The sequence below is a fragment of the Letharia columbiana genome, assembly GCF_014066305.1.
Source record: "Letharia columbiana isolate WasteWater2 chromosome Unknown Sc0000001_s0, whole genome shotgun sequence".
In the NCBI taxonomy this organism is placed as follows: Eukaryota; Fungi; Ascomycota; class Lecanoromycetes; order Lecanorales; family Parmeliaceae; genus Letharia; species Letharia columbiana.
The window spans coordinates 62,749-86,898 of NW_023501037.1; the positions used below are offsets into that span (position 1 = coordinate 62,749).

Sequence of the window (24,150 nt, forward strand, 5' to 3'; positions counted from 1 at the left end):
GGGTCTTCCGCTACAAGGGTCACCTTCCGATGTCAGGGCTAGGGTTGATACTAGCGCTGTGCAGGACTTTTAGTGCCGACCTCCGTACTTGACCTTAACAGTTACTCAAGAAATCCCGACATGCTGGCGGAACAATCATTTGATCAAGGCTGAGCTTCCTTTTAATATCTGACCTTTTTTCCTCCAAGTCTGAGCCCGGTAGCAGCACTGTTTGGTGTTGAGATTCGCTGGCGCTGACTGTGCGATTTCCGGTGCATGCCACGACAGAAGACACTCCTACATACGAATCGCAAGCCTCGAATATGTTCATGCGCTTCTCAGCCGCTCTTGTCGCCATGCTCATATGGCCAGTGCCAGTACCAGATATATGATGTACCTTACTGGGTTGGTAGGCTCAAGTTCTCTCGACTACGCACTCCACTTATGGTATGATAGACAGCATAATGTCGTGCCGGACAAATCCCTTGTATCAGACATCACACATGTGGCTCTGGCTTTCATGAGTCCCGCAACATTCAATCAAGTGAAACCGTCGTCATGGCCTCTCTTCACCACGGTAGAGGCAGCTCGTTCACAGTTCTCGGATGGAACGGCCATCATGGTAGCCATTGGAGGCTGGGGCAATACAGCAGGTTTCGACATCGCGGCAGCCACCGAAATTACTCGTAAGCTGTTCGCACATAACGTGAAATCAATGGTGGATGCCACTGGTGCAGATGGTAAACCGAATACGTTGAATCTGAATATGGTCTTTCTAAACTTCCTCCAGGTGTTGACATCGATTGGGAATACCCGGGGTTAGTGATTATACTCATAAGCCTGTTGCTGTAGCGTTTCCACGGTTGACAGCTCATGCATCGCTAAAATCAAGACAGTGGAAACGGCGAAGATTACAAGCAGATCCCGAATCCAGAGAAAGCCTGGGAGATTGAAGCTTATCCACTGTTGCTATCGGAGATTCGTTCTGCTCTGGGTCCCGAAAAGCTCATTTCGGCTGCTGTACCGGGGCTCCCTAGAGATATGCTGGCCTTCACCAAGACCACGGTACCGGCAATTAGCGCATCGCTGGATTTCTTCAATGTCATGACCTACGATCTGATGAACAGAAGAGACGACGTCACAAAACACCATACCGGCATCGAGCCATCTCTGACCGCCATCGAAACCTACGAAGAGAGAGGCATCCCGTCGGAGAAGATGAATCTAGGTTTCGCATTTTACATCAAATGGTACAAGACCGATCCCCACGGAGGATGCGACAAAAACCCGGTCGGCTGCAAGACCGCTCTGATGGAAGACCCCTTCACAGGCGCCGACCTTGGCCAGGCGGGTGCCTTTTCATGGCACGACCCTGTTCCTGATGACGTGTCCGCCTCGTACGAAAGAGCCATCGCACATGGCAAGTACGACAGCGAATATGGCGGTCACTACTACTGGGATCCGGAGGAAAACCTTTGGTGGAGCTGGGATACGCCAGATGCCATCGCTAAAAAGTTCCCAGCCATTATGGAAAAGAAGGGTCTGGGCGGTGCGTTTGCTTGGGGTTTGGGTGAGGACGCTGATGATTTCACGCATCTCAATGCATTGACAATTGAGGTGAAAAGACTTGCGAGAGGGTATCAAGGTGAGGACCTGAAATAAGTATCCGCACCTCTTCCAAGCTCACGGTTTAAAGATGAATTATAAGTTCGCCACAGTGGGTCTCGTGATATGGGCGTAGGTTTCGTATATGTGTCCATAGCAGGATATACGTGTTCACTACGAGCATTACAGCCATCTATTCCGCCTCAGAGAGCAACTCTTCATTCGAAGTCATCTCTTTCCGAGCCATAACATTTTTTATCCCACCCGCCCACACCTGTATAGCTATCACCCCCCTGCTCCCGTGACTTGTGTCAAACTGTGCCATGCGCCCCTGACTGCAATATAAACCTCAAGAATTCGTTCCAGCCGCAACGGCGCTGCATATGGCAACAGCGTAGGACTATTTGACGATGGGAGGGAATGAAGTTGATACCAAAAGCAAATAGGGCTTCTTCAATTAAAGCATATTGCCATCTCAACCGTAGAGTATGTGCTCGGTGGGACTTCCCTGGCGATTCTGCTAGGGTCGGGAAGACGCGCTAGATGCTGGTGCTATGGAGGAGCAGTCTTCTAAAATTCCTGCTGGTCAATCAAAACTTTGGTGTAGACTGTCCGTGTAAACTTGAGAGTCTAACTACTACACCTGCCGCCCAAATCTGATGGGAGTGTCTTTAGCGCTATTTTAAAGCGGCTATAAAAGGACCCCCAAACGAACCGTTTTCTCCACCAGAACCCGTCGCCGCTTTTGATGAAACAAATCTGCCAAGCAAGGAGGAAACCTCACTCTACGGAGTACACTCTAGAGCACAGTGCTCCCAGCGGCCCCCTAGGCCTTCCCAACCTACGAACCGATAACCATGGAGGGCCGAAGCTGTTCTCCATGATATCGGCCATTCCTCGTCCACCATGATTATCCCCTCACTCCGCTCCTGCTGGGCTCTCGTCCCTTTCATCCTCACCATCTTCACCCTGACCCTGTACACAATCCGCCGGCCACTTCTCGCAACATACACCTCCTATCGCCCACCTCCCCCAAGCGGAGCAGAACCCGTCGATGAAGGACCCTCTATCATCTACAAGCCCCCCAAACCGTCACCGCCGCCCCCCTTGGGCGAATACTTCCCTCTGGCCGCCAGCGCCCGGACACCCGCAGACCTACCTCCTGTTCCATCATGGAACAAGCCGCCTACACCCCATGTGTCAGAGTCAACGCGACTCTACATAGGGTTCACACGCTACTGGCCCCTGTTGCAGCAGGTGGTAGTTGGCTACATAACGGCCGGCTGGCCGCCCGAGGATATCTACGTCGTGGAGAACACAGGGACCTTTGACGCGAACAAAAACGGGCTTCTCACATCCCAGAACCCCTTCTATCTCGACTACCATCGCCTCACCGAACTGTTCGGCGTCAACGTCATCACCACACCCTCCCTCCAAACCTTTGCCCAGCTACAGAACCTGTACCTGTCAGAGGCGATAAACAACAACCTTACCCACTATTTCTGGGCCCACATGGACACCGTTCCCCAAACCCATGAAGACATTCAACCCTACAAATCCCTCTACGCCATCGCCGTCGACGTCATCCGGGAATCCTTCTCCCAAAAATACGAACCTCATGATCGCTGGGCCGTGCGCTTCTTCAGCTACGACTGGCTGGCTCTTGTCAACGTGAAGGCTTATGTAAAGGTGGGTGGATGGGATACGATGATAGGCTATTATGGGACGGACTGCGATATGCATGGCCGGTTTGCGCTGAATGGGTTGGAGACGCCGATTGCGGACGCAGGCCAGGTCTTTGATGTGGGGAGGAGCTTGGATGATTTGGAGGTGCTGTACAGGAGGAGAAAGAAAGCGAAAGCGGAGAGGGGGGCTGAAAAGGAGAAGACGGTCGTCACCGTCGGGGAACATGGGAAAGTGACAATCGGAGAGCCAAAGAACAGCACGGCAGCTGCATCTACGCCCCACCAACCCCCCGCGCCGGCAAACCTCAAATACCTCTCCTCAACCGAAGAAGACACCCTCGGTGGCCCAGGCTGGACAGCTCTACAAACGACCCTCGAATCCCTCGCCGACGAAAAACGCAAAGACCCCTACCGCAACTCTTGGCAACTGAAACAATCCGGCGGCAAGGGCGAGCCCTTCTACTACGACGCCGACGGATGGGAAAAAGCTTTACAGCTGACGATCGCCGCGGGCGTCGAAGTCTACGAGCAGAAATGGGGCCATAAGGGATGCGACATTCAGCATGTGGGTCTCAAGGAGGGAGACCAATGGATGGTGGAAAAGGATAATACGTGGGCGTGTGAGAGGGACGGGGGGAAGCGGCGGTGCAAGGAGAGAGGGGAGGACGACATGGTGTGTTGTTGATGAAAGGAAGCAGGGAAGTCGCGTATACGATAATATGGATTTCCGCGGAGGAATTTCCCGCGGTCATGGTATCACCTTGCCGATCGACGAAAGGTTTTTAGGTTTTCATTTCGTGGTCGATACCTTATTCTGTACACTTAATAGTACGCAGCAATTACGATCAACGAACCATCTCCATGTCCATGTGACATACATTCAAGCCGATCCTCCCATCGCGCAAACCCGAGGCTCGACTTCTCGTCCGCACAAACCCTCTCGGAGACATTCACAGCGATGCAATGCGGACCCCCTCACACCTTATAGCAGCATCGTCGCATCTAACCGTCCTATCCCCTTCAACGCCCATACCCCGGCCAAACCCTACCCATGCAATCCAACTCATCGCACGGATCCGACGCGCACCACGGTGTTTCATCTCCGGCGTACGGGACGAGAGGGAGGTCATACGGCACGCGCCAGCCGACCGCGACACCATCGATTCCGAGCCGCTCACGGTCGACAGAGGGGGGCAGATCGGATCGAAAGAGCGGGACCATGGTCGGCGGGCGCGGAGACTCGGGGTCCTGCCACAGAGCGGGCCAGACGACGATGCCCAACTCGTAGCTGGAGATCCTGACCTCGCCGCGCGCGTTCGGGCCGGTGCCCCAGGCTTGCGTGCTCAGGTTCGCCGAGGTCATCATTGCCCAGTCGATCTTGGACGTGGCGGCGTCGGAGAAGCGGACGTAGGTTTTGATATGGGGCGCCGCTCTGCCCCTGCCTGTTTGTCTTGCCGGTTCTCGGCTCGCTGGATCGAGCGTTTTGGGGGTGGGGCGCGCGGACCAATGGCAAAGCATGGGTTTGAGGACTGCGAGTTGTTTGGCCTGAGTGGGAGAGGAGGTCTTGATGTGGATGGAGGAACCGGAGCCGTAGCCGTCGACGGAGTTGCGGATTTCGGAGGCTGTGGGGAAGATGAGGGATATTTTGGGTTTGGGAAGGGGCTGTTGGGCGGGGGCGGTGGTGGATAGGGTGGGTATGAGGGTGGTGAAGAGCCATTTCTCACCGACGGAAGCGATGGAGGAAACTTGTGCGACGATATGTGAACGCTCCGAGTCGGCAGACTGGTCGGGATTGGTGGGTATGGAGCTCAGAATGCGTTTCAGAGCGGGCAAGCCCCACTGTCCGATTCGGTCTTGCTGCTCCGGGCGGGACTGGTCCGGCATCTGAAGTCCTGGTAAGCTCCCGATCAGAGCGCCTCTTACAGCGTTGAAGTCGTAGTTCTGTAGCTGCGAGATCAAGTCTGGAAGGGTAGCATTCCCGTTTCTGCTGTATCCACGGAAGTACGCGAGTAGATCGTGTTTGAATCGAACTCCAGTACCAAGAGGCGGTAACGGATCGCTGGGAGACGAAGCGTGTTTCTGTAATGGAAGCAGAGGGGTCTTCCAGATGGCCTGACTCATCCGGAAGTCCCGTTCAATGAAGTTGGCTGTAAGTATCACGACCTGGGCCAGGTCGTCATGTCTGAAGAGGACCATCGCCTTCGTATGATGCGTCCCGAACATCTCTGGCATGAACGCTTTGATTACTTTGATATTCGGATATCGCCTCGCTGCGTCCTATATTTGATTAGTCTCTTGTCGAATGACGCACCGAAAAAGGGATGGAGATGGGCTTACCTCGACGTGTATTCCGTTTGGATCCTCTCTTTTCCAGGAACCGTGCACGACTCGGACTTGCACAAGATCACGAGTGTCTCGGTCAAAATGTCTCCTGGATTCACATTAGTGGCCATGTTTCCCATACGAGTAGCAAGTCCCACATAACAAAATCCATGTCGAAGAGGTAATTAAAAAGCCAGCATTCTCTAATCATAGGGTCTCCGAGGATGCTTCGCAGACTCACGCAGTCGACATTGCTTGATGCGGGGAGTTGCTCGACGAAATTGAGCTGCATCGGTGATGGGAAAAGCGTCCTAGACTGAGGACTTGTCGCCTGTTTGGTTGACTTGGAGGGATCGCTGCCATTGTCCGAAGACAACGTGAAAGGGGCTGCCGCGTTGACTACGCCCAAAGTCCCGGCTTCTTCCCTTTCAGACCTGCCCCTGACAGTGGATGCATGTCTCTTCGGTGGAGGCGATATAGACCTGTCCCTCGACGACTGGAAGGCATCATAATTTCTACGCTTTCGAGACTCCTCGGCAGGGTTCATATTACAGCAATAAAGCAAGGCTTGACGCAAATCAAATCAGAGACCGTCAGAGACCTTGCAGAGAAAGGAATGACAGAAATGCTTTTCAAAGAGAAGGGAATTCTGAATATGAGAGGTCAGAGGCTGAGAATAGTGGAAAGAACACTGGAAGTGCATTGGGCATCATCCAGTTCATGTTAGTCACACAGAGTATTTGGGGTAGTTCACAACATACCACCGTTCAAGTATAACATGCTATGACATTTGGCACTTTTTCTCGTCATCTGTGAAGAAGTTGTTGGACCCGTGAAGCGCCAAGACTACTGGACTAATGACAAGATTCAGCCCTTCAGCCTTACAAGTACCGCTTTACCGCAGCCTCGATCAGGGTCCACCCCGCCAATTCCAAGACCCTCACCCCACTCTGCTACACTCTTCATCCTCCGCTCACCTACAAGCAATACAGCGTCTATTCATCAAAAACCACATATCACAAATCAATCCAACCGCAACAATGGTCGCCCAAACCGCCGCGTTCAAGAAAGCAGTCGAAGAATCCCGCAAGCTCAAGGCAAAACCCAACAATGACGAGCTTCTAGAGGTACCGTCTTCCTCTCCTCTTTCGTGTCCCCGTGGAGTCGAAGGAAAACACGCTGATAGATCACTCACGTTTAGCTCTACGCAAACTACAAGCAAGGAACCGGAGAAGACTTCTCAAAGGCCACGCAGCCCGGCACTTTCGCTTTCCAGGTCCGTTGATTACACCCTCTCCTCTCCGTTCCCCCAACACACTCTCTTGCCATGAACGGCCGATTGACAATAGCTGCTGCATACAGGAGAAGTACAAGTACAATGCCTGGAAGAAGGTTGCCGTCGAAGACAAAGTCACACCCTCTGCTGCCCAGCAGCACTACGTCCAGTTGGTCGAGAAGCTGAAGGGTAGCTACGGCTTCGATGCCTAAGAGTGGGAGTGGATGTTTTGGTAGCAGAGAGATGCACACCTGAGATGTGGGACATGGGGATACCTGGAGGATATCTCTACGGCGGGAGAGCTTGTATTTCTGTATGAGCAATGGATGGATGGTGGCACATATGATCAGGGTACAAGATGTCGAGAAAGCTGAGGCTGAATATTTAGCCTTGAGACAAAGCATGATGAGTATTCTCTCATAAGTTCAAACATGCTATCCTCCCAGGGCGTCCGGTCGTGAAGCGAGTTTGGAATGCATGCATATTGACCGCCTCTTAACCATACTGAGCTTCGGTGTGGGGCCTAGAGTTCCGAAAGCGAGGCCGGGTCAGAAAGACAGCAACCACGATGAAGGCACGGGTACGGACGATGGGCGTGATAGTAATCTACACTAAGGAGATGATATCGGTCAAGCCACCACGTTCGTGGCTTCAGAGCTACGATGCTGCCGCAGGATGAGGAAACTCCGAGTCAAAAGAAGAGCCTCATCGAGACGTTTAGAATTTTGGATACGCCAAAGCCGCGTGAGCGTGCCGGCATAACGCGCGCCTCGTAGTCAAGGCAAGGCAACAAAAGATATACAATCTATGGCCAAACGCAGGTCCTTTTACAGAATATATATACTGGCGCATTGTACTAGCCTATCCTGGAAGTCAATGTACTAATTGAGGCTTTGGACGCCGTGGGAAGGTGTTCTTGGCACACCAGCCCTCTGGTGCTATGATCTTGGCTGACAGGGTGATCCTTCCTCACAAATGCTACTCTAACCACATTCTGTCAAACACTTGCTCGTCGACACCCAGTCGGTCACCGACGCTGACTAGGACCAAGGGATTCAGCCACAGTGCCGAGAGGTATGGATATCCAATCCATAGACTGAGTGCACTTGGTTTTTGTATTTTTCTTCCGCCCATTGAACCGAGTGTGCAACCAATACTACTGTGACGTGCTGGTTGCCCCAGCATCAGTATCAACATCAGTATCAGAATACACCTCACTCGTCGGGTTCGAGACCTTGATCGAAATAGAAATCCTCCCCTTCAGCTTCACCCCCGACAAAATCTCGCACTCCAAACTGTGCCCGCCGTACCTCCACACCAGGCTCTCCAACGCCCTCACACTGTCCAACGCCAGCTCTCTGTCGATCGCGCCTCCCACGGTAACGGGCACGAACACAATGACCACATGGCCTGCCTTTTCGCCGCTGAATGTACTCGTCTGCACACCAGCATGGTCGATATTCTGATCCGCTTTGTAGTTTTCCCACAGCCAGCGGACAACCTCGTCGCAGGCGTGGAGCGTGGACTGCTGGCCTTCGAGACCGGTGTCTTCGGCGGAGATTTCTTCGAAGACGAGGTGTTGGGGCGAGTGGCCGGGGATTTTGTAGGCCCAGGGGGCTCGTGGCCAGGGCGACGTTTGGCTTTTGGAGATGGGTTATGATCATAAGATACAGTGCGAAGAAGGGTCAATAGTGTCGGAGGGACTTACGGCGTTGTCAGGTTCACAGTGTCGAGGGCTGCGGATGGAGGTGAGGGTGTGGTCCCAGCTACTAAGTTTGTGGATTCGCTTTGGACGGGGACGGACGCTGCGAATGCGGTCGAAGCAAAACATGCGACTGCGATTGTGGATAGTATGGAAAGAACGTGCATCATCATCAACAATATTCCGGCAAGCTTGTGTGAACATGGAGGTAAACAGAGTTGAGGTAGCGAGCGTTGACTGCAACACAGTGGTCACATATGTTCTTGAACAATATCTCAAGACCAAGCAACGAGTGACATTAAAGGCAAAGACAGTAGAAGAAGGCAAGACAGCAGGAGGATAGAGGGGACAGGGAGAAGACTCACCTAAATACCAATGACGAAACATCCTCGAAAAAAAGTGATCCCCGAGACGCGAGGATTCTATCTCAGGCAAACAGGAAAGTGGGATGATCTTCCTCCGGACATGCACGGTATGATATGTGAAACCCCACGATCCGCACCAGGAATCTACGGACTGTTTAACAAAATTGTGGGGTCGCGTAGACGAAGACAAAAGTCTACCAATTCGCTTGACATTCAGGTACCCACCACGAAGGCCCGACCCGAAATCGCGACACGCGGAAGGATAATCGCGCAAGAAAAGCGCAATCCACGAGTATGTGCCGGTCGGAAGACAGGTTCACGATGATGATAAGGATCGTCGAATACGCAGGTACAAGCGACAATAGTGTTAGACAGGAGCGGCCAATGATGGCTGATCGTATTGTATCGATCTCACGTCCTGATAGAGGTCGACGGGGCTGATCGGGGATGCTTCCTATTTGCTGACCCATTCATTGCCATATGGACCATCCGCAAATGAAATCATCTCAATCCCATTTCTTGACTAAATATGTTGACTGCAAGAGAAGCACAACCCATATATTGATATTCAGCGGTATGCTTTACGTCAACGATGATAGTTATAGCTATCGTCGACTCCGGCGCCTTTGTAATGTGGTTGCGACTATCAGCCGCCATGTCCCGAAAAAGAAAGCGAGCATCTTCTCGGGCAGCGATGTTTGCCAACCGGCGTGGAACATCAGCGCAGTCGCCACGTGACTCACGTTCGAGAAGATGAGACAGCTGTCTACTAATCATATCATACAGCCATCTTCCAGCCCTCCCGTTCCACTCCACACCGATGATCCAGCACCAACAGACCGAGCGCTCCAAAAATCCAACCACCATCTATCTCAAAACAAAGACATACAGCAAAACGACTCGCCTCGACCCCAAGAATGATTCACCGGGAGGAAGTCCGCAACAGGAATATTGCACAACCATGCCACCGAGTTCGAAAAAGCGTGACATCAGGTATCGTATGACTCAGCGCTGTACCGATGCAAATCCCCTTCTCCCGAAGTCGCCGGGGTCGGCATTATTGATCGCATCACAACCATCAACTCGAATACGTACGCAACCAGCGTCGTCCCGAACCGAAATCCGGGGCGAAGTTCAACCGCGGCCGCTCATACCATGCGTTGGAAAGGCGTCAAACCCCAGGAAGGGCAGAAGGGCGCCAAAAGCCAGGACCGAGTTCACAGACCTGTACGGTTGAGACGGGGATTTGTCGCGGAAAGATGGGTATCTGGACGAGGTTTGAAGGTATTGGGATTTTTATGGTGATGATGGGGGGGGGGAGTCATGGCTAGAGGCTCAGCGTATGCGATTGCAGCGTTACATATCCTGCCAGTCACAAACCGCTACAGTCCGTTTACCCACGGAATCGCTTTTCGTATTATTAGGAGTTGAAGGTGGAAGGGATTGCTATAGCGAGGTGGTAGGATGACTGAGAGTCTTCTTGCTGGATTTGGTCAGATATTGGAAAGAGCCCGGGCCGGGGATGATCAAAGGGGGTCTGCTTCTTCGACAAGCGATGGATGTTCGTGGGAGGAAGCAGAGCGAGCACATGAGCAGGGGCAGCATGTTAGAATACACACTCCCAATTCTGAACAGCAACTATCGTGATCTATAACAGGAAGCGTCCACAGACGGAACCAAGCGTGAGAACAGCAAAGCCAGACATCCTAGAATACAAGAAAAGATATCCAAACTCTGAGCATGAACATCCCCAAAAGATATCTATCAGATGACGTGCCACTCCAATCGTACTACCGATCACGCAGCATCTGCCCCGCACTGCTGCTCCCAATCTTCGCCATTGGCCTCTCAGAACCCCCCACCGTACAGCTCCGATGTGCGTTTTGCGCCTCCTCCATTGGTAATCAAAATAGTAGCGGCAAGAAACTGCGATTAGTCAGCGCAAACCCGAGCTCCTCGTTGGTCGCTTGGGATTAATAATATTTAGGCTTGGAAAGCAGAAGGATCAAGCGATAGCTATATGCATCCCACGTGGTGTGCTGTCAGCAGCAAAGTGGGGTTCGGAGACGTAGAGCAGTAGAAAAGGCATATTAGGATCCTAAGACCGCCCGTCATACACTTTTTCTATCTATATTTCTGACAACTGCATTCGATACAGTATCAGCCATAGTATTCAGCATCCGAATGCCTTCCTACGTCGTGACCGGAGCATCCCGAGGTCTGGGTGTAGGTCTCAGTTCACCGTAGATGAGACGTGTCACTGACGTTTCCCCTCCCTTACAAAGCTCCAATTCGTCAGCACCCTATCCAGCGATACGCAGAATGTAGTCGTCGGACTCGTTCGCAACAGAGCAGCGGCAGAGAAAGCTTTCGGAAAAGCTGTGCCGAAGAATCTCAGCTTTTTGGAGGCGGACATTACGGATCTTGATGCTCTCAAGGTAGGAATACGAGTGCCGTAACATTTCTGAACTGTCTGGATGGGAGCTGATCGTCTTCCAGTCGGCAGCGACAGAGACGGCGAGATTGACAGGAGGCGGTCTCGACTATTTGATCAACAATGCCGCATTGATCTCGAATACGAGTCGCTACCGAACTCTGGGCGATTTGTGAGTTCGCAGCACACCCATTCATCCCCTGATTTGTGGAATAAAAGATGATGCTAACAAGGCCAACGCATTGCAGCGCCGATGATCCCCAGACCCTGATCAAGGACCTCCAAGTCAGTTTCGAGACCAACGTCATCGGCGTGATCAACACCGTCAACACCTTCATCCCTCTGCTTCGTAGAGGTCGAGAGAAGAAGGTCTTCACGTTGTCAACCGGCGTGGCGGATGTCGATTTTCTTAACCAGTTGGATATCGCTGTTTCTGCTCCTTATTCCATCAGCAAAGGCGCCGTCAACGTTGCTGTTGCCAAGTACAATGCGCTTTACAAAAGTGAGGGAATCTTGTTCATGGCTATTAGCCCGGGTCTTGTGGACACGGGGGAACTCGTGCCAAGTGAGTAGTTTTGAAAGTTGTTCTAATTGCAGTAATACGGTCTGACGTATCATAGGCTCCGATAATGCCGAGGACATGAAAGCGTTTCAAGATGTGGTGGGTAAATTCGCAGCCTATGCACCACATTTTACGGGTCCAATTACGCCTCAGGAATCTGTAAACCTCATGTTGAAGCTTTTTGAAAAAAGTAGCATCAGCAACGGCAACGGTGGGACCTTCGTTTCACAATTTGGAAACAAGCAGTGGCTTTGAAAAGCTCCTTGAGCCACTCACTGGACTATCATGTAAGGTTTGGTAGCTGACTGCTGGCGCTTATGATAGACCCGTATCTTAGCAATGGTACCGCAGCTGTGAGAAGGTGAGCAAACGTGAAGAGATCATCTTGTTTCCACGCAGTCTCCGTCAGTCTCTGGGGCCCATGAAATGTATCCGGCTTTCCGAGACTTTCTCGAAGCCTTGAAGGTTGCGAGTGCTATTTTCCGCTGTCCATCGGTCTCCGCTTCACATGCGATGATGAACAATGGCCACACGACTGTGCAGACTTGAACCTTTGCAGAATCGTGAGTCCGGCTTCGAGTAGATGCTCTACTTCAGGGGCGCATCTTGGCCTTCGCCGACATGCTCTCTCAAGAGAGATCGGGGCCGCGGTGTGGTAGAGTTGTGCAGTATCTAGAATGCTAGACTGATTACTGGTGGTTGAGAATGTGGGACCTTGAGGTGTCATAAACTGGTGAAGATATCGTAGGCGCTGCTCGAAAGGTCTAAGAGCCTCAGTATGAGATGGAGCAGGCTTCACACTGTCGTCCGTTGGGATCGTCTCGTTCAGTCTCGATACGATGCTCATCACCTCAATCGAGCAGCCCAAACATCCCATAACCTGCCATTAACGTGAGGTTATCGTATGAGCGGAGCGAAGGCACAAGGGCTGAGTCTGGAGCCGGACTTACGAGCCTGCGATGAGGAGAGTCCTCAATGTTGGACAAAAGGTAGAGATCTTTTCCACGATTTCGTCGTGCTATGTCTTTCCGTGGCCAGAACAGCAAGCTGAACATGCTAAGTGTATCTTGCCCGTACACCCAGTCAAGTAGGAATGCCGATTCGCCGTCGTAATTGTGGGTGCCGGCAAAGATGGATCTGCCAATCTCTTTCGCGCCACAGAAGAACATGGTCCATCGAGATCCAGAAGTGTTGAACATCGTATCAAGTAGCGACAAATTAGCCCCAAGGAGTAGCAATGTCAACAGCACATCAAACGTCGCAATCATCGTAACGAATGATTCTTCGCGCGCGCGACTCGAAACATACCACAGGAGCAAAGCGAAAAGCAAGTTTACCCCGTAGATGGCCAAGATCATGCTCGGCAAGCTGATAGAATCGGTCGCGGGGCTCTGTTGATACGCGTATAGATGCTGAGAGAGCATTGATCGCAGTGAAATTATGTTCAATCCCGGCGCCACCGTCGGACGGATGGTAAGCGGAGAGAGCAAGTATGCCCTGAAGAACCGCATCAGAAGAAACAGATTTTTAGAAAGAGCCAGCTTGAGCAAGACATGACGAAAACCAATGCGATCGTCGTCAATTGTGGTAACCATTCGGGACAATACGCTCTCATAGTATGACAGTAAGACTTGATCTCCCACTTTAAGGCCTCCCCATGACGTACTCATGGGTTTGGAGATTGTGTGAGACGAACGTGGACCTAGCCTTCCGGAATTGATATGTCCCCTGTGGTCGCCAGTCTGTATGATTTCGTTGTGGAGATCAATGTCCCAAGTCGATGTATTCAGGAAACGTAGTGGACCGAACGACAGCCTCTGCTTAAATGGAGGAGTCTGCCGGGTTAAGATAATTATCCTGCGTCGGTCCGAGGCTCGAGGTCATGACAGCCGTAGCCCGTACCCTAAGCAGTTTCTCTTCGGCTGTATGTAGTTTTGGCAGGCAGGGAGGTCTTGATCACAGCCTCTCTTGATATCTGCATTCCCAACAACCTCGATATGGACCTGTTTCTTTTTAAGCTGAGTGGGGCTATTAAGTTTTTTTTTCCATTCCGTGTCAGACAAGAAGACTCCGGGTATTTCCTCCGTTTGACGAAAGACGCTCAAGCATCAGTTCAAATCTCAGTGTTTCTGGATGTGATTGGCCTAGGATTACTACCCTGCCTTCATGCACCTCGCAGCAACTCTGAAGCCTGGCATAACCTTGAACACTTCTATATGTCAGGATTTCCATAGCTAACATCAATTGACGATCATCGGGAATGTCTTGCTTTTTTCGAACATTGGCCTCAACTTGTACCAAGTCTTCCGCCTCGTTGTTGTTGTTGTTGTTTGTAGGTGCCATCTAAATTCTGCATCGCTAGAATCGTGTTGGAATGGATCGAGCCCAGATGGATCTTCCAACTGTCAAGAACCTTGACTTTCATTTTTCCGCTTCGGTCAACCATCCTAGTGAGCTGTAAATTGCAGCAGTGTCTCCCAAAGCATCAATCACCGATGGATATGACGCTCCTAGTACTGACTCCCGTCTCTGAAACCCCCACTCATGAGAAGGAGCGACGCTTCATGGTCCCCTCTCTCATGGAGGATCTGTGCGAAATCGGCTCAAGCTGTAAGTGAGTCAGGGTGAAGCTCTCCGAGCAGATTTTGACGTGTGGCGAGCACCTCCCTTGGAATGGTCCCGGCGTCTGATAGGTAAGATTCCGCCGATATAGTACCGCGATATTCTCCTTTGCCGGGAGCGTGTCTGGATAATCTTCACACAGGGTAATCATCTTTGATTTTAGAACTTGAATTTCAAGTGTCTCGGCTTCGTCTAGAAAAGCGAGCTCACTGAGTATACTTGCCAGAACGCTCATAGCCATGAATGTCTCCGGGTGGACGGCCCAATTAACAGCCTTCACATCTTCATACACCTTTGCTTCCTCGGCCAATGCGGTATGAAGATATTCCGGATCAAACTGTACAGATGGCAGTGTCAATCTCAACTTCAAAACCTCAGGGTGCAATCAATGCACTGTTTTGCCTGTGATTTTTGGCGCACACCTCGATATTATATCGGAGTCCTCGAAACGTCCCTGGTGTCGATAGGTAATTGCGACTTCCCATCCAAGTATTATAGTATACGACTCCTACAGGGTCCCCCTTGCAGTCCTTGAATCCATTAATGACCTGATCGATGATGTGCGTCGCGAACTTGGTGTGCTGCTTCTGGTCGACCGAGTGTCTAAGCGGCACCAGTCACGTTCCTTGTCTTGGTCATCCAAGTCTCCGAATTCCTGCGCGCTATGACCCTTGTAGGTCTTCCAGCTCCAAGGACCAAGCACCTCTGCTAGCAAACTTTAGAAGACGTGGCGGGAAAGTGCAGCTTATATACTGAGGATACTACCGCTTCTCGAGAGACCGCCCAGTGCGATGGTGCCCGGAGTTGCTCACTAGCCGCTATATAGCCGAGGCTGTGTGTGTAGTATAGGAGAGATAGGGGATCATTCAAGCAGCGCTTCCGTGGTCAGTATATGATCGTCTGCAGCCCAGCCGAATTCTTGGTCAGATTCTGCTTCCTCGTCCTCTGACTGACTGTTGGCAATCTCTCCTCGTTTACGCTTCAAGGATGTAGCTGGCAAGACGGGCGATCCGTTTAGTCTGATCTTCGTCTGGTCCACTGTGATCTCCCGGAGACGGGTCTGTGTCTTTTAGAAATACTTTCGTACTACCGTCGAGACGACTCACCTTCTCTATCACGAACATGACGACTTTGCCAACGCCTTCGTACGAGATACCCTTGGCTTTCATGACACCGGCAAGTCTTACACCTGGTATGTACTCTCCTTGACTACTCGCAGTCTCTGATGCTTGAAAAAACCAATCTCGGAAGATCACAATACGCGTACTAATTCCCGTATCCCACGCCGTGCCAGAGATGGCTGGATGTAGCACGGCGCCAGTCTCTGATCTGATTCTTGTAGTTGTCTGACTCGTCAAGAGGATTGCAATGCTCTTCGTTGCGGCGAGTCTGCTGATCTTGGAGATCAAGTCACCCATCACTGCCCAACGTCTGCCTGAGGCCCATTGACCCGCGTCGCTTTTCCTGATCGGGTTCTGCTGGCTGCTTGCATTCTCCGCTGTCTTCGGGAAAGCCAAGGCGAACAAAGTCGAGATGGAGTCGACTACTACGAGATTGGTCTCCGTAGGTGGAAAGGTTGAAGATTGGTGAGTCAGGAGAGCTAGCAGATGAGGCAATGATGGCGTGATGAAATGATGGAACTTTTCGAGATACCGGTCAACCGACGCGGGATCTGAAGTTGCCTCTCCTTCAGAAATAGGGACAACGGAGAGGATATCTCTTAACCTTGAACCGGTGATTTCGTAGGACGCATCTACATATCAAGGTCAGAGCTGGTGGTCCTGCTCACACCAATGGCTCTACTGGGCAAGATCTCTTACCTACCCAGACAACGGATCCGCCCGATTGGAGAGCGCTTGCAGTGATTTGCATTCTGAGTAAGAACATGGTGTCAGCCCACAATCTTACTTGACTTCGTTGGAGCAAAGGGGCACTATCTGCACAGTAAATATCACAAAGAAATCGATCTACATACGCTAATGTCGTTTTGCCAATCCCAGGAGGACCATATATCTCTGTCACTTCTCCACGTGGAATACCAACAGGAGGAACAGTCTGGCTTGAGTCCTCATGCTCCCTGCCTTGCAAGAAGGCATCGAGGCTCTTCAGTCCTGTTGGGATTGGCCTTCTCGGAGTCGACGAAATATTTTGGAGCGCTTGGGAGGCAGATACTGTCGGGAGACGGTCTTACAATTCTCAGTTCCGAAAGAGCTAAAGAGTTTGATGATACGTACGAGGAGAAGACGATGAGAAATTGTTACTATCGGAGCTGGCCATGTTGATTGATTGTGGTCATGAGTAGTCCCCGGTTCTTCCACCTCTACGTAGCGTCTGGCTGTCTATTGAATCAGCCATGGTGGTCTACTGTAATTTAAACGCAGCTTTCTGGTGAAGCAAAGGTGACTGTGGTATCAAGACTATTGAATCAAAGACTTGAGAATACATTCTAATCGAAAGTATGCTAGAGGGATGGCTCAAGCGTCTTGGCTTGGCGCCAAGAATAGCGCCGATCGCTCACGAACTTTTTTCTCCTACGCGTGACTGCCGAAGCGAGAAATTGCATGAGTCAAGATCCTCCACGCACTCTACTTACCGATGCTGACCGCCATGCTACATATCATACACTCAATTCTTTCATCAAAAGGATACGGCCCCAGCCTTGACACAGGAGCAACAGCCTGGGGCCCCCATTTAGGAGCCCAAATTCCCCAGCGCCCTTGAGACTGGATCTGACCATGACCTGTGGCTCCTCATGACGTTGTCTCACTGTGTCCATCAGGCTCCGAAACAGACCATACAAGGGGCATCATTGCTGGCATTTCTCGGCAACACTGTCACCAATTATCCAATCTCAAAATGTCGTTTCAGTACCTGGGATTTGCAACGCACGTACCCAGGATTGACCCGTCATTGACCATTTACATTGCCATATCCGTTGCTTGCTTCGTGCCTGTTCTACTCTGGGGATTACTCAAAGCATCATGTCTACACAGCCGGCAACACAAGCCCCAAGGTTGCCGCAAGCTTGGATTGGGCGGCAAAAGCTACCTGGCCGATGAACTTGATGAGCGATACAAGGGTGCCGTGGCGGGGCAACATAAAGGTTCAGCTACATGGAGAGTCAAGAGCTTGTGGATATACCCGGTCAAAAGTTGCCGAGGCGTGGAACTTGAAACGGGAACGGTGATTGGCACGGGCATGGAATACGACCGTCAATTCTCTTTTGCACAGCTATCCAGCAAGTTCCCAGTGAGCGCCAAAACACCCCGGGAAGAGAAGGCGACGCACACTTGGAAGTTCATCACCCAGAGGACTCTCCCACCAATGGCTACAATCAAGACCGAGGTCTGGGTGCCCGACTCGTCTTCCCCAACGTACTCGGAATGGCATCCGAACATTCGGAGTGGAGGTGTCCTTGTCATCAAATTTCCTCATATCCAATGCGAGGAAGGTTTCATGGGAAAAGTCAAAGATCTTCTGGCACTGGTGTTTGCGCAGCCCGAGAGGGAGGTCCATATACCGTTCAATCCCACACAAGAGCAGATCTCTGACAAGGGCTACGCGGTCGACGATATGGAGATATGGAAAGACAAACCCAGGTCGCTCATTATTGCCAGTACGGAGAAGGAGGACCGCTGGATACAAGAGCTTCGATCATACCTTGGAATCACAAATCACTTTGCTCTCTTTCGAGTGTCAAAGGACGACCAGCCAAGAGAAGTCTACCGATGTGCACCTCGGAAGGATAAGCTTGGTTACCAGCCAGCAGTAGGCTTCCAGGATGCCTACCCACTACATATCTTGAACCTCGCAAGTGTTCGTGACGTTGGGGATAAGCTTCAACAGGGCGCTCCACCACTCAGCGCTCGAAACTTCCGACCCAACATCGTCATCACGGGAGGTGGCGCGTATGAAGAAGACTGTTGGAAGCGGATCAGGATAGGAGTTTATCAATACTACGTCTCCTGCCGGACCGTACGTTGTCTGCTGCCGAATGTCAATCCCGTCACCGGTAAGAGGCACGGCTCGGAGCCAAATAGGACGTTGAAAGACTTTCGATGCATCGACGCTGGAGACCCGAGGAACGCGTGTCTGGGGATGCAGATGGTTCCGGCATCGGAGGACAGCAGAATCAAGGTTGGCGACGAAGTCAACGTGTTAGAGACCGGGGAGCATCTTTACATTAAACAGTGAAACTAACCGATTACATCGCGTGTTCAATTGCCCAAATGAGCGTGTTTAGATATCCAGCAGCCAGAGAACGCGGAGCAAAAGCCTTTCTGGGACAGATGGAATATCAACTTTTCTCCCGCGTGGCGCGTCAAGGTTGGTGGAGTCGGCCGAAAGATGGAATAGCTGTGCCATGATTCGGTGCCGGATTTCGTGAACTAGATGCCGAAGGACTCTATCTTGACTATAATTAATATTTTGCATTTTGTGTCAGATGAATCTCGCATGGAAGATCGACGGGATCGGCCGACGTCCTATCGGTACCACCTTCTGCTCTGCTATTTTATACCTTGGCCCGGTCAGATCGTTCGAATGTAGGGCTAGAACACCGCAGATTTCTTCTTCCATGCAGCCATTTCCAGACGCCAATCAAACGGCACGGCCCACTGATTCGCTATCGCATTCAACCTTCTCCACATTTTCAAAATAATGAATTTTTGACATAGCAGATCGGCGGCTTGCGTCCATGGTCACGTATAACAGTATTGTTCACATACAAAAACCCTTCTTCTGCCATCTATATCTCACTCAATCCGCAAGCAGAATAGAAAGTCTCTGCCTAATCATCTCTTTTGCACAGTCGCTCGGCCAGGACCATTGGAAACTCATGAGATACTACTATAATCTATCGAAAGATTGGCGATCATTGTCTTTTCTCATTTAACCACTCCAAACTTAAAGTCTTCTTCTCCTCCGACAATGGACGACTCACCCGATCGTATTGGGCCCGATATGACCCCAAAAGCCACCTTCGCAGACAAGTCCCGGGGCATCGTCAGAGCTTTGACAACCAAGTAAGGAAATCAAGGCGAGCTCTCACTCTTGATTGGCTGATCCGGAATAGGGAGGGTTTGTTTGGCGATTACGACTATGCCTTCTTATTCAAACCGAACCTACCATTCATGAAAAAATCGAAAAGAGCAGCCCCTTTCTTCGGTCTCAATGATAAAATGCCCGTCGTCCTCGCTCTATTATTAGGCTTCCAACATGCTTTATCCATGTTGGCTGGTATCATCACCCCTCCTATCATCATCGCCGGTCAAGGAGGCGCCAGTTTAGGGGCAAATGATACACAGTATCTGGTATCGACAGCATTGATCGTCGGTGGCATCCTATCTTCAATACAGATCACTAGATTCCATATATACAAGTCACCTTACTATATCGGCACCGGTTTGATCTCCGTAGTCGGAACAAGCTTCTCCATCATCCCGGTCACCACAGGTGCCTTTGCACAGATGTACGCCACTGGCTTCTGTCCTTCAGCTGCCGATGGGACCAAATTGCCCTGTCCTCAAGGCTACGGCGCTCTACTTGGCACCGCTTGCCTATGCTCACTGCTCGAAATCGGCCTTTCATTCACCAAACCAGCAGTCTTGAAGCGTGTCTTCCCTCCACTCGTAACTGGCCCCACCGTCATGCTCATCGGCATCGCTTTGATCCAAAGTGGTTTCCAAGACTGGGCCGGAGGATCCGGAACCCCAGGCTGCATCACCCGTCCAACAAGCGGTCCCTACACCGTCTGTCCCCAAGTCGGCGCACCCCACGCTCTCCCCTGGGGCAGTGCCGAATACATCGGTCTGGGCTTCTCCGTCTTTGTCACCATCATCCTCTGCGAACGCTTCGGCAGTCCCATCATGAAGTCTTGCGCCGTCGTCGTCGGCCTCCTGGTCGGCTGCATCATCGCGGGCGCCACAGGCTACTTCTCCGCTTCCGGCATTGACGCCGCGCCCGCCGTCTCCTTCGTCTGGGTCAAGACGTTCCCCCTGAGCATCTACGCGCCCATCATCCTCCCGCTCATGGCCGTCTACATCGTCCTCATGATGGAAGCCATCGGCGACATCACCGCCACGTGCGACGTGTCGCGCCTCGAAGTCGAAGGCAAGCTCTTCGACTCGCGCATCCAAGGCGGCGTCCTCGCCGACGGCTTCAACGGCCTCATCGCCGGCCTCTGCACCATCACCCCCATGTCGACCTTTGCCCAGAACAACGGCGTCATCGCCTTGACGCGCTGCGCGAACCGCAAGGCCGGCTACGGCGCCTGCTTCTTCCTCTTCATCATGGGCGTCTTCTCCAAGTTTGCGGCCGCGCTCGTCGCGATCCCGAATCCCGTGCTCGGCGGCCTGACGACCTTCCTCTTCAGCTCCGTCGCCGTGTCGGGCGTGCGCATCATCTCGACCGTGCCCTTTACGCGGCGCAATCGCTTCATCCTGACGGCATCGATGTCACTCGGCTTCGGCGCGATCTTGGTCCCGAATTGGTTCTCGTTCGTCTTCACGTACAAGGGGGATAATCAGTCCAAGCAGGGGTTCTACAACGCCATTATCTTAGTGCTCGAGACCGGTTTCGCGGGTACGTGACTCTCAAACCCTCTCCCCCAAAACATAATCACCATCTCTTTTTGAGGGGAGATCTTATATACAAAAATCCACACTAACATCCCACCCAGTAACGGCCTTCCTCGCCATCTTCCTCAACCTCATCCTAGCCGAAGAGATCGAAGACGAAGCGGCCAGCATCACGGCCAACGATGTGGACGCGGCGGACGACCAGGAGGAGTGGAGCCGGATCCAGCGGGGCAAGGCCGACGGGGCCGGAGGCGGCGACGATGGGGAGAAAGGGTATGATGGGCGGGATATGGCTGCGAAGACGTAGTGGCATTTGGAAGGGTGGGTGGATGGATGGATGGGTATATGGCCATGTTTGGAGGCGCGGGAGCAATGGATGTGATCAGTGCGGTTTTTGATTAAGCGTCTTCGGAATTCTGGAAGACGCTATGCTATGGAATGCCATGCTATCCAATCCACAGCCACTCGATCTATGCCGCAATTTTCGTAAGATGCCATACCGCTCATAATCCATGCTTCGTAATTCATGCCTCATGACCCCTGCCGCATAGCTTCATGAACCGCCCCAGCCATTCCTCCGAGCGCCTGGATGCACAATGGCTGCCCACACATGTTTACCCTAGCCAACTCTGCCATTCTATCCAAAGCTATTCGACTGTCCTTACCAAACTCCGCTCAACCAACTTCGTTATCACCACCTCATCATCCTCCCCGCACGAGCCTGACTTCCTCGACTCTGACGTGACCGAAGTCTGTTCCTCCGACTTCATCCCCCCCTCCTCGTCATCCTCGTCCTCATCCCCAAGCCTGTCGCGTACTCGGTACGCCTCACGCGCGATGGATGCCTGGACGGCCGGAACCCTTGCCTCCTCTTTGTCTTCCTTTCGCAGCTGGAAAGCCTGCAGCATGACCTCTTTCTACCGAGGCGTCACAATCGGATAGATGTCATCCTGGATGTCCTCTTCTGTCGCCCAGGCCTACTGTTGATGCACGACCGGATCCGTTTCGATGTGCAGTCTCCCCAAACTAAGACACCATATCGTTCCAACCCGGGCCAAATCAGCAGCCTCGACCTCGATGTTCGATTTGAAGCATGTGCCCTCGCTGGTCTCGAACTCCTCCCCATTGCCAATCTGCCTCAGGAATCTTTTCAGGTGCAATCCCGTCTCTTCAAACGTCCCCCTCGCCAGCGAATTAGCTTGATGTTATGGTGGGGCAGGGCAGCCTCGGATGTGAGCCGTAAGGGACTTTGAAGAGGGCAGGGTACTGTGATCTGTGACGGTGGGCTTTTTAGAGGGCATGGTCACTGGACTGCCAGATGATGCCGAAGCTGTGGAGAATGTTGTCGAGAGGTCCTTGAACAGTGGGATCCAAGAGGAAATGCACGAGGCTTGAGATCATGAACTCAAGGCAGGAAAGAGTTGAAGGAGAGGTTGCGAGAAGCTCAGCTAATGTTGAGGAGAGTGGAGTAGGGCGTCAGCTTTCTGTCTCGTTGCTAAGTGACTTCCCGCGCTGGTCCTGGTATGTTAGTCTGATAGCATTGCGACTTCCTGTGGGCATGAAGATGCAATGGCAAGTGATCTTCTTAGAGCCATGAAGGGTGAAGGAATGGTGGCTGTATTTTGGGGGCAGCGACGGAATTTAGGAGCCAATCACTTCGGTATATCCGTCTTATTCCCGCGCCAAGTCATTTCAGCTCACCCGAGCTGGCGGCGACAAATGATCCATCAGCTTCTATGCATATGCTAGCAACCTTCCTGCAGCATCAGCTGGGTGGCGCACTTCAAATCATGAGGATGATATTGCTTCCTTCACAAGGTCGCCGATAGCATGGCCCACCGAGCCGTCGCTCTGAAGGAGGAGGGGAACAAGTGAGGAAACTCAGCTCACGATCTGAGTACTGCCCCACGCTGACTGGACCCAGGTACTTTCAGAATGGTGAATACACAGAAGCGGAGGGTCTCTACTCTCAAGCGTACAATCCACCAGCTCCCCCTCTCTTCTCACCGGCGCCCACTCACTCACAAGCAGAATACAAAAAGACCCGTCAAACCCCAAGCTCTTCACCAACCGCGCCATGACTCGCATCAAGCTTCAACAATTCGAAAACTGCATGGATGACTGTCTCAAATCAATAGAGCTGGACCGTGTCAACATGAAAGGATACTACCTCCTCGCCCAAAGCCAACTCGCCCTGAATCACCCAAACGAAGCCCTCACCTCCGCCCTCACTGCATACGAAAAATGCCTCGAAACGAACGACAAGTCGACTAGCGCCGTGTCCGGCCTTGTTTTGCAGGCGAAAAAGCAGAAATGGGAAGCCAAGGAAAGGGAGCGGATACGGAATAGAAGTTCGATGTTGCGGGAACTTGAGGATATGCTGATGAAGAATAAGCGAGAGGAATTGCGGCAGTTGAGGCTCAAGATGCTGGATTTTAATGAAGAGGCGGAGGAGAAGTCCGATATTGAGCTGGAGTGCAGGAAAAAGGTTGAGGAATTGAGGACGATCTTCGCGATTGCGGACCCGAAGAATCTGCAGCGGAGGGTATACTCGATCCGCCAATTTGCATCCGTGGCCTTGAGCGCTAACATTTGAAAAGGAAGTACCGGACTACCTAATCGACAGCATATCCTTCGCTGTTATGCACGACCCCGTGACGACAAAAACCGGCAACTCCTACGACCGAGTCACGCTAATGGAACATTTCAAACGATCGCACACAGATCCCCTGACCAGAGAGCCTTTACGAGCTGATGATATACGGCCGAATCTAGCATTGAAGCAAGCGTGCGAGGAGTTTCTTGAGAACAATGGGTGGGCTGTCGATTATTAACGGCAAGCTTATCAATGGCTTAATGGCGACATACAGTGATAGATCGTTGCATTTACACGCACTATCAGGTGGCAAAGTTCGGTTGTGGGTGGTTGCCGATGTGGATGATACCGCATGCCTAACAAACATCGGACTTTCGTCCTTGCCTCTGGTCATTACGCGCAACAGCCGGCATACGATCACGGA

General features: G+C 51.9%; 12 protein-coding genes across 12 annotated transcripts; 7 read left to right on the forward strand and 5 right to left on the reverse strand.

Moving 5' to 3' along the window:
• Positions 1 to 343: 343 nt before the first annotated feature.
• HO173_000647 (uncharacterized protein) lies at positions 344 to 1,686 on the forward strand (the record flags this gene model as incomplete). The annotated part of the gene is made up of 5 exons (XM_037302596.1): positions 344 to 384; positions 436 to 719; positions 770 to 797; positions 876 to 1,624; positions 1,676 to 1,686. The coding sequence occupies 5 exons, from the start codon at positions 344 to 346 to the stop codon at positions 1,684 to 1,686; spliced, it is 1,113 nt and encodes a 370-aa protein (XP_037170103.1).
• An 804-nt stretch (positions 1,687 to 2,490) lies between these two features.
• On the forward strand, positions 2,491 to 3,954 carry HO173_000648 (uncharacterized protein; the record flags this gene model as incomplete). The annotated part of the gene is made up of 1 exon (XM_037302597.1): positions 2,491 to 3,954. One exon carries the CDS (start codon positions 2,491 to 2,493, stop codon positions 3,952 to 3,954), a length of 1,464 nt encoding a protein of 487 aa, XP_037170104.1.
• A 335-nt stretch (positions 3,955 to 4,289) lies between these two features.
• Positions 4,290 to 6,138, reverse strand: HO173_000649 (uncharacterized protein; the record flags this gene model as incomplete). Its single annotated transcript, XM_037302598.1, has 3 exons — positions 4,290 to 5,546; positions 5,607 to 5,700; positions 5,750 to 6,138. The coding sequence occupies 3 exons, from the start codon at positions 6,136 to 6,138 to the stop codon at positions 4,290 to 4,292; spliced, it is 1,740 nt and encodes a 579-aa protein (XP_037170105.1).
• Positions 6,139 to 6,631: 493 nt separating this feature from the next.
• HO173_000650 (uncharacterized protein) lies at positions 6,632 to 7,079 on the forward strand (the record flags this gene model as incomplete). The annotated part of the gene is made up of 3 exons (XM_037302599.1): positions 6,632 to 6,718; positions 6,793 to 6,867; positions 6,954 to 7,079. 3 exons carry the CDS (start codon positions 6,632 to 6,634, stop codon positions 7,077 to 7,079), a joined length of 288 nt encoding a protein of 95 aa, XP_037170106.1.
• A 944-nt stretch (positions 7,080 to 8,023) lies between these two features.
• HO173_000651 (uncharacterized protein) lies at positions 8,024 to 8,742 on the reverse strand (the record flags this gene model as incomplete). Its single annotated transcript, XM_037302600.1, has 2 exons — positions 8,024 to 8,507; positions 8,576 to 8,742. 2 exons carry the CDS (start codon positions 8,740 to 8,742, stop codon positions 8,024 to 8,026), a joined length of 651 nt encoding a protein of 216 aa, XP_037170107.1.
• Positions 8,743 to 11,118: 2,376 nt separating this feature from the next.
• On the forward strand, positions 11,119 to 12,185 carry HO173_000652 (uncharacterized protein; the record flags this gene model as incomplete). Its single annotated transcript, XM_037302601.1, has 5 exons — positions 11,119 to 11,160; positions 11,220 to 11,372; positions 11,434 to 11,540; positions 11,617 to 11,933; positions 11,989 to 12,185. 5 exons carry the CDS (start codon positions 11,119 to 11,121, stop codon positions 12,183 to 12,185), a joined length of 816 nt encoding a protein of 271 aa, XP_037170108.1.
• A 220-nt stretch (positions 12,186 to 12,405) lies between these two features.
• On the reverse strand, positions 12,406 to 13,525 carry HO173_000653 (uncharacterized protein; the record flags this gene model as incomplete). The annotated part of the gene is made up of 2 exons (XM_037302602.1): positions 12,406 to 12,810; positions 12,881 to 13,525. 2 exons carry the CDS (start codon positions 13,523 to 13,525, stop codon positions 12,406 to 12,408), a joined length of 1,050 nt encoding a protein of 349 aa, XP_037170109.1.
• Positions 13,526 to 15,414: 1,889 nt separating this feature from the next.
• Positions 15,415 to 16,829, reverse strand: HO173_000654 (uncharacterized protein; the record flags this gene model as incomplete). Its single annotated transcript, XM_037302603.1, has 5 exons — positions 15,415 to 15,612; positions 15,659 to 16,305; positions 16,373 to 16,425; positions 16,528 to 16,738; positions 16,787 to 16,829. 5 exons carry the CDS (start codon positions 16,827 to 16,829, stop codon positions 15,415 to 15,417), a joined length of 1,152 nt encoding a protein of 383 aa, XP_037170110.1.
• A 579-nt stretch (positions 16,830 to 17,408) lies between these two features.
• HO173_000655 (uncharacterized protein) lies at positions 17,409 to 18,746 on the forward strand (the record flags this gene model as incomplete). The annotated part of the gene is made up of 1 exon (XM_037302604.1): positions 17,409 to 18,746. One exon carries the CDS (start codon positions 17,409 to 17,411, stop codon positions 18,744 to 18,746), a length of 1,338 nt encoding a protein of 445 aa, XP_037170111.1.
• A 735-nt stretch (positions 18,747 to 19,481) lies between these two features.
• Positions 19,482 to 21,437, forward strand: HO173_000656 (uncharacterized protein; the record flags this gene model as incomplete). The annotated part of the gene is made up of 3 exons (XM_037302605.1): positions 19,482 to 19,576; positions 19,627 to 21,134; positions 21,232 to 21,437. 3 exons carry the CDS (start codon positions 19,482 to 19,484, stop codon positions 21,435 to 21,437), a joined length of 1,809 nt encoding a protein of 602 aa, XP_037170112.1.
• A 340-nt stretch (positions 21,438 to 21,777) lies between these two features.
• Positions 21,778 to 22,038, reverse strand: HO173_000657 (uncharacterized protein; the record flags this gene model as incomplete). The annotated part of the gene is made up of 1 exon (XM_037302606.1): positions 21,778 to 22,038. The coding sequence occupies one exon, from the start codon at positions 22,036 to 22,038 to the stop codon at positions 21,778 to 21,780; it is 261 nt and encodes an 86-aa protein (XP_037170113.1).
• A 922-nt stretch (positions 22,039 to 22,960) lies between these two features.
• Positions 22,961 to 23,964, forward strand: HO173_000658 (uncharacterized protein; the record flags this gene model as incomplete). Its single annotated transcript, XM_037302607.1, has 4 exons — positions 22,961 to 23,001; positions 23,055 to 23,105; positions 23,162 to 23,675; positions 23,731 to 23,964. The coding sequence occupies 4 exons, from the start codon at positions 22,961 to 22,963 to the stop codon at positions 23,962 to 23,964; spliced, it is 840 nt and encodes a 279-aa protein (XP_037170114.1).
• Positions 23,965 to 24,150: the final 186 nt, after the last annotated feature.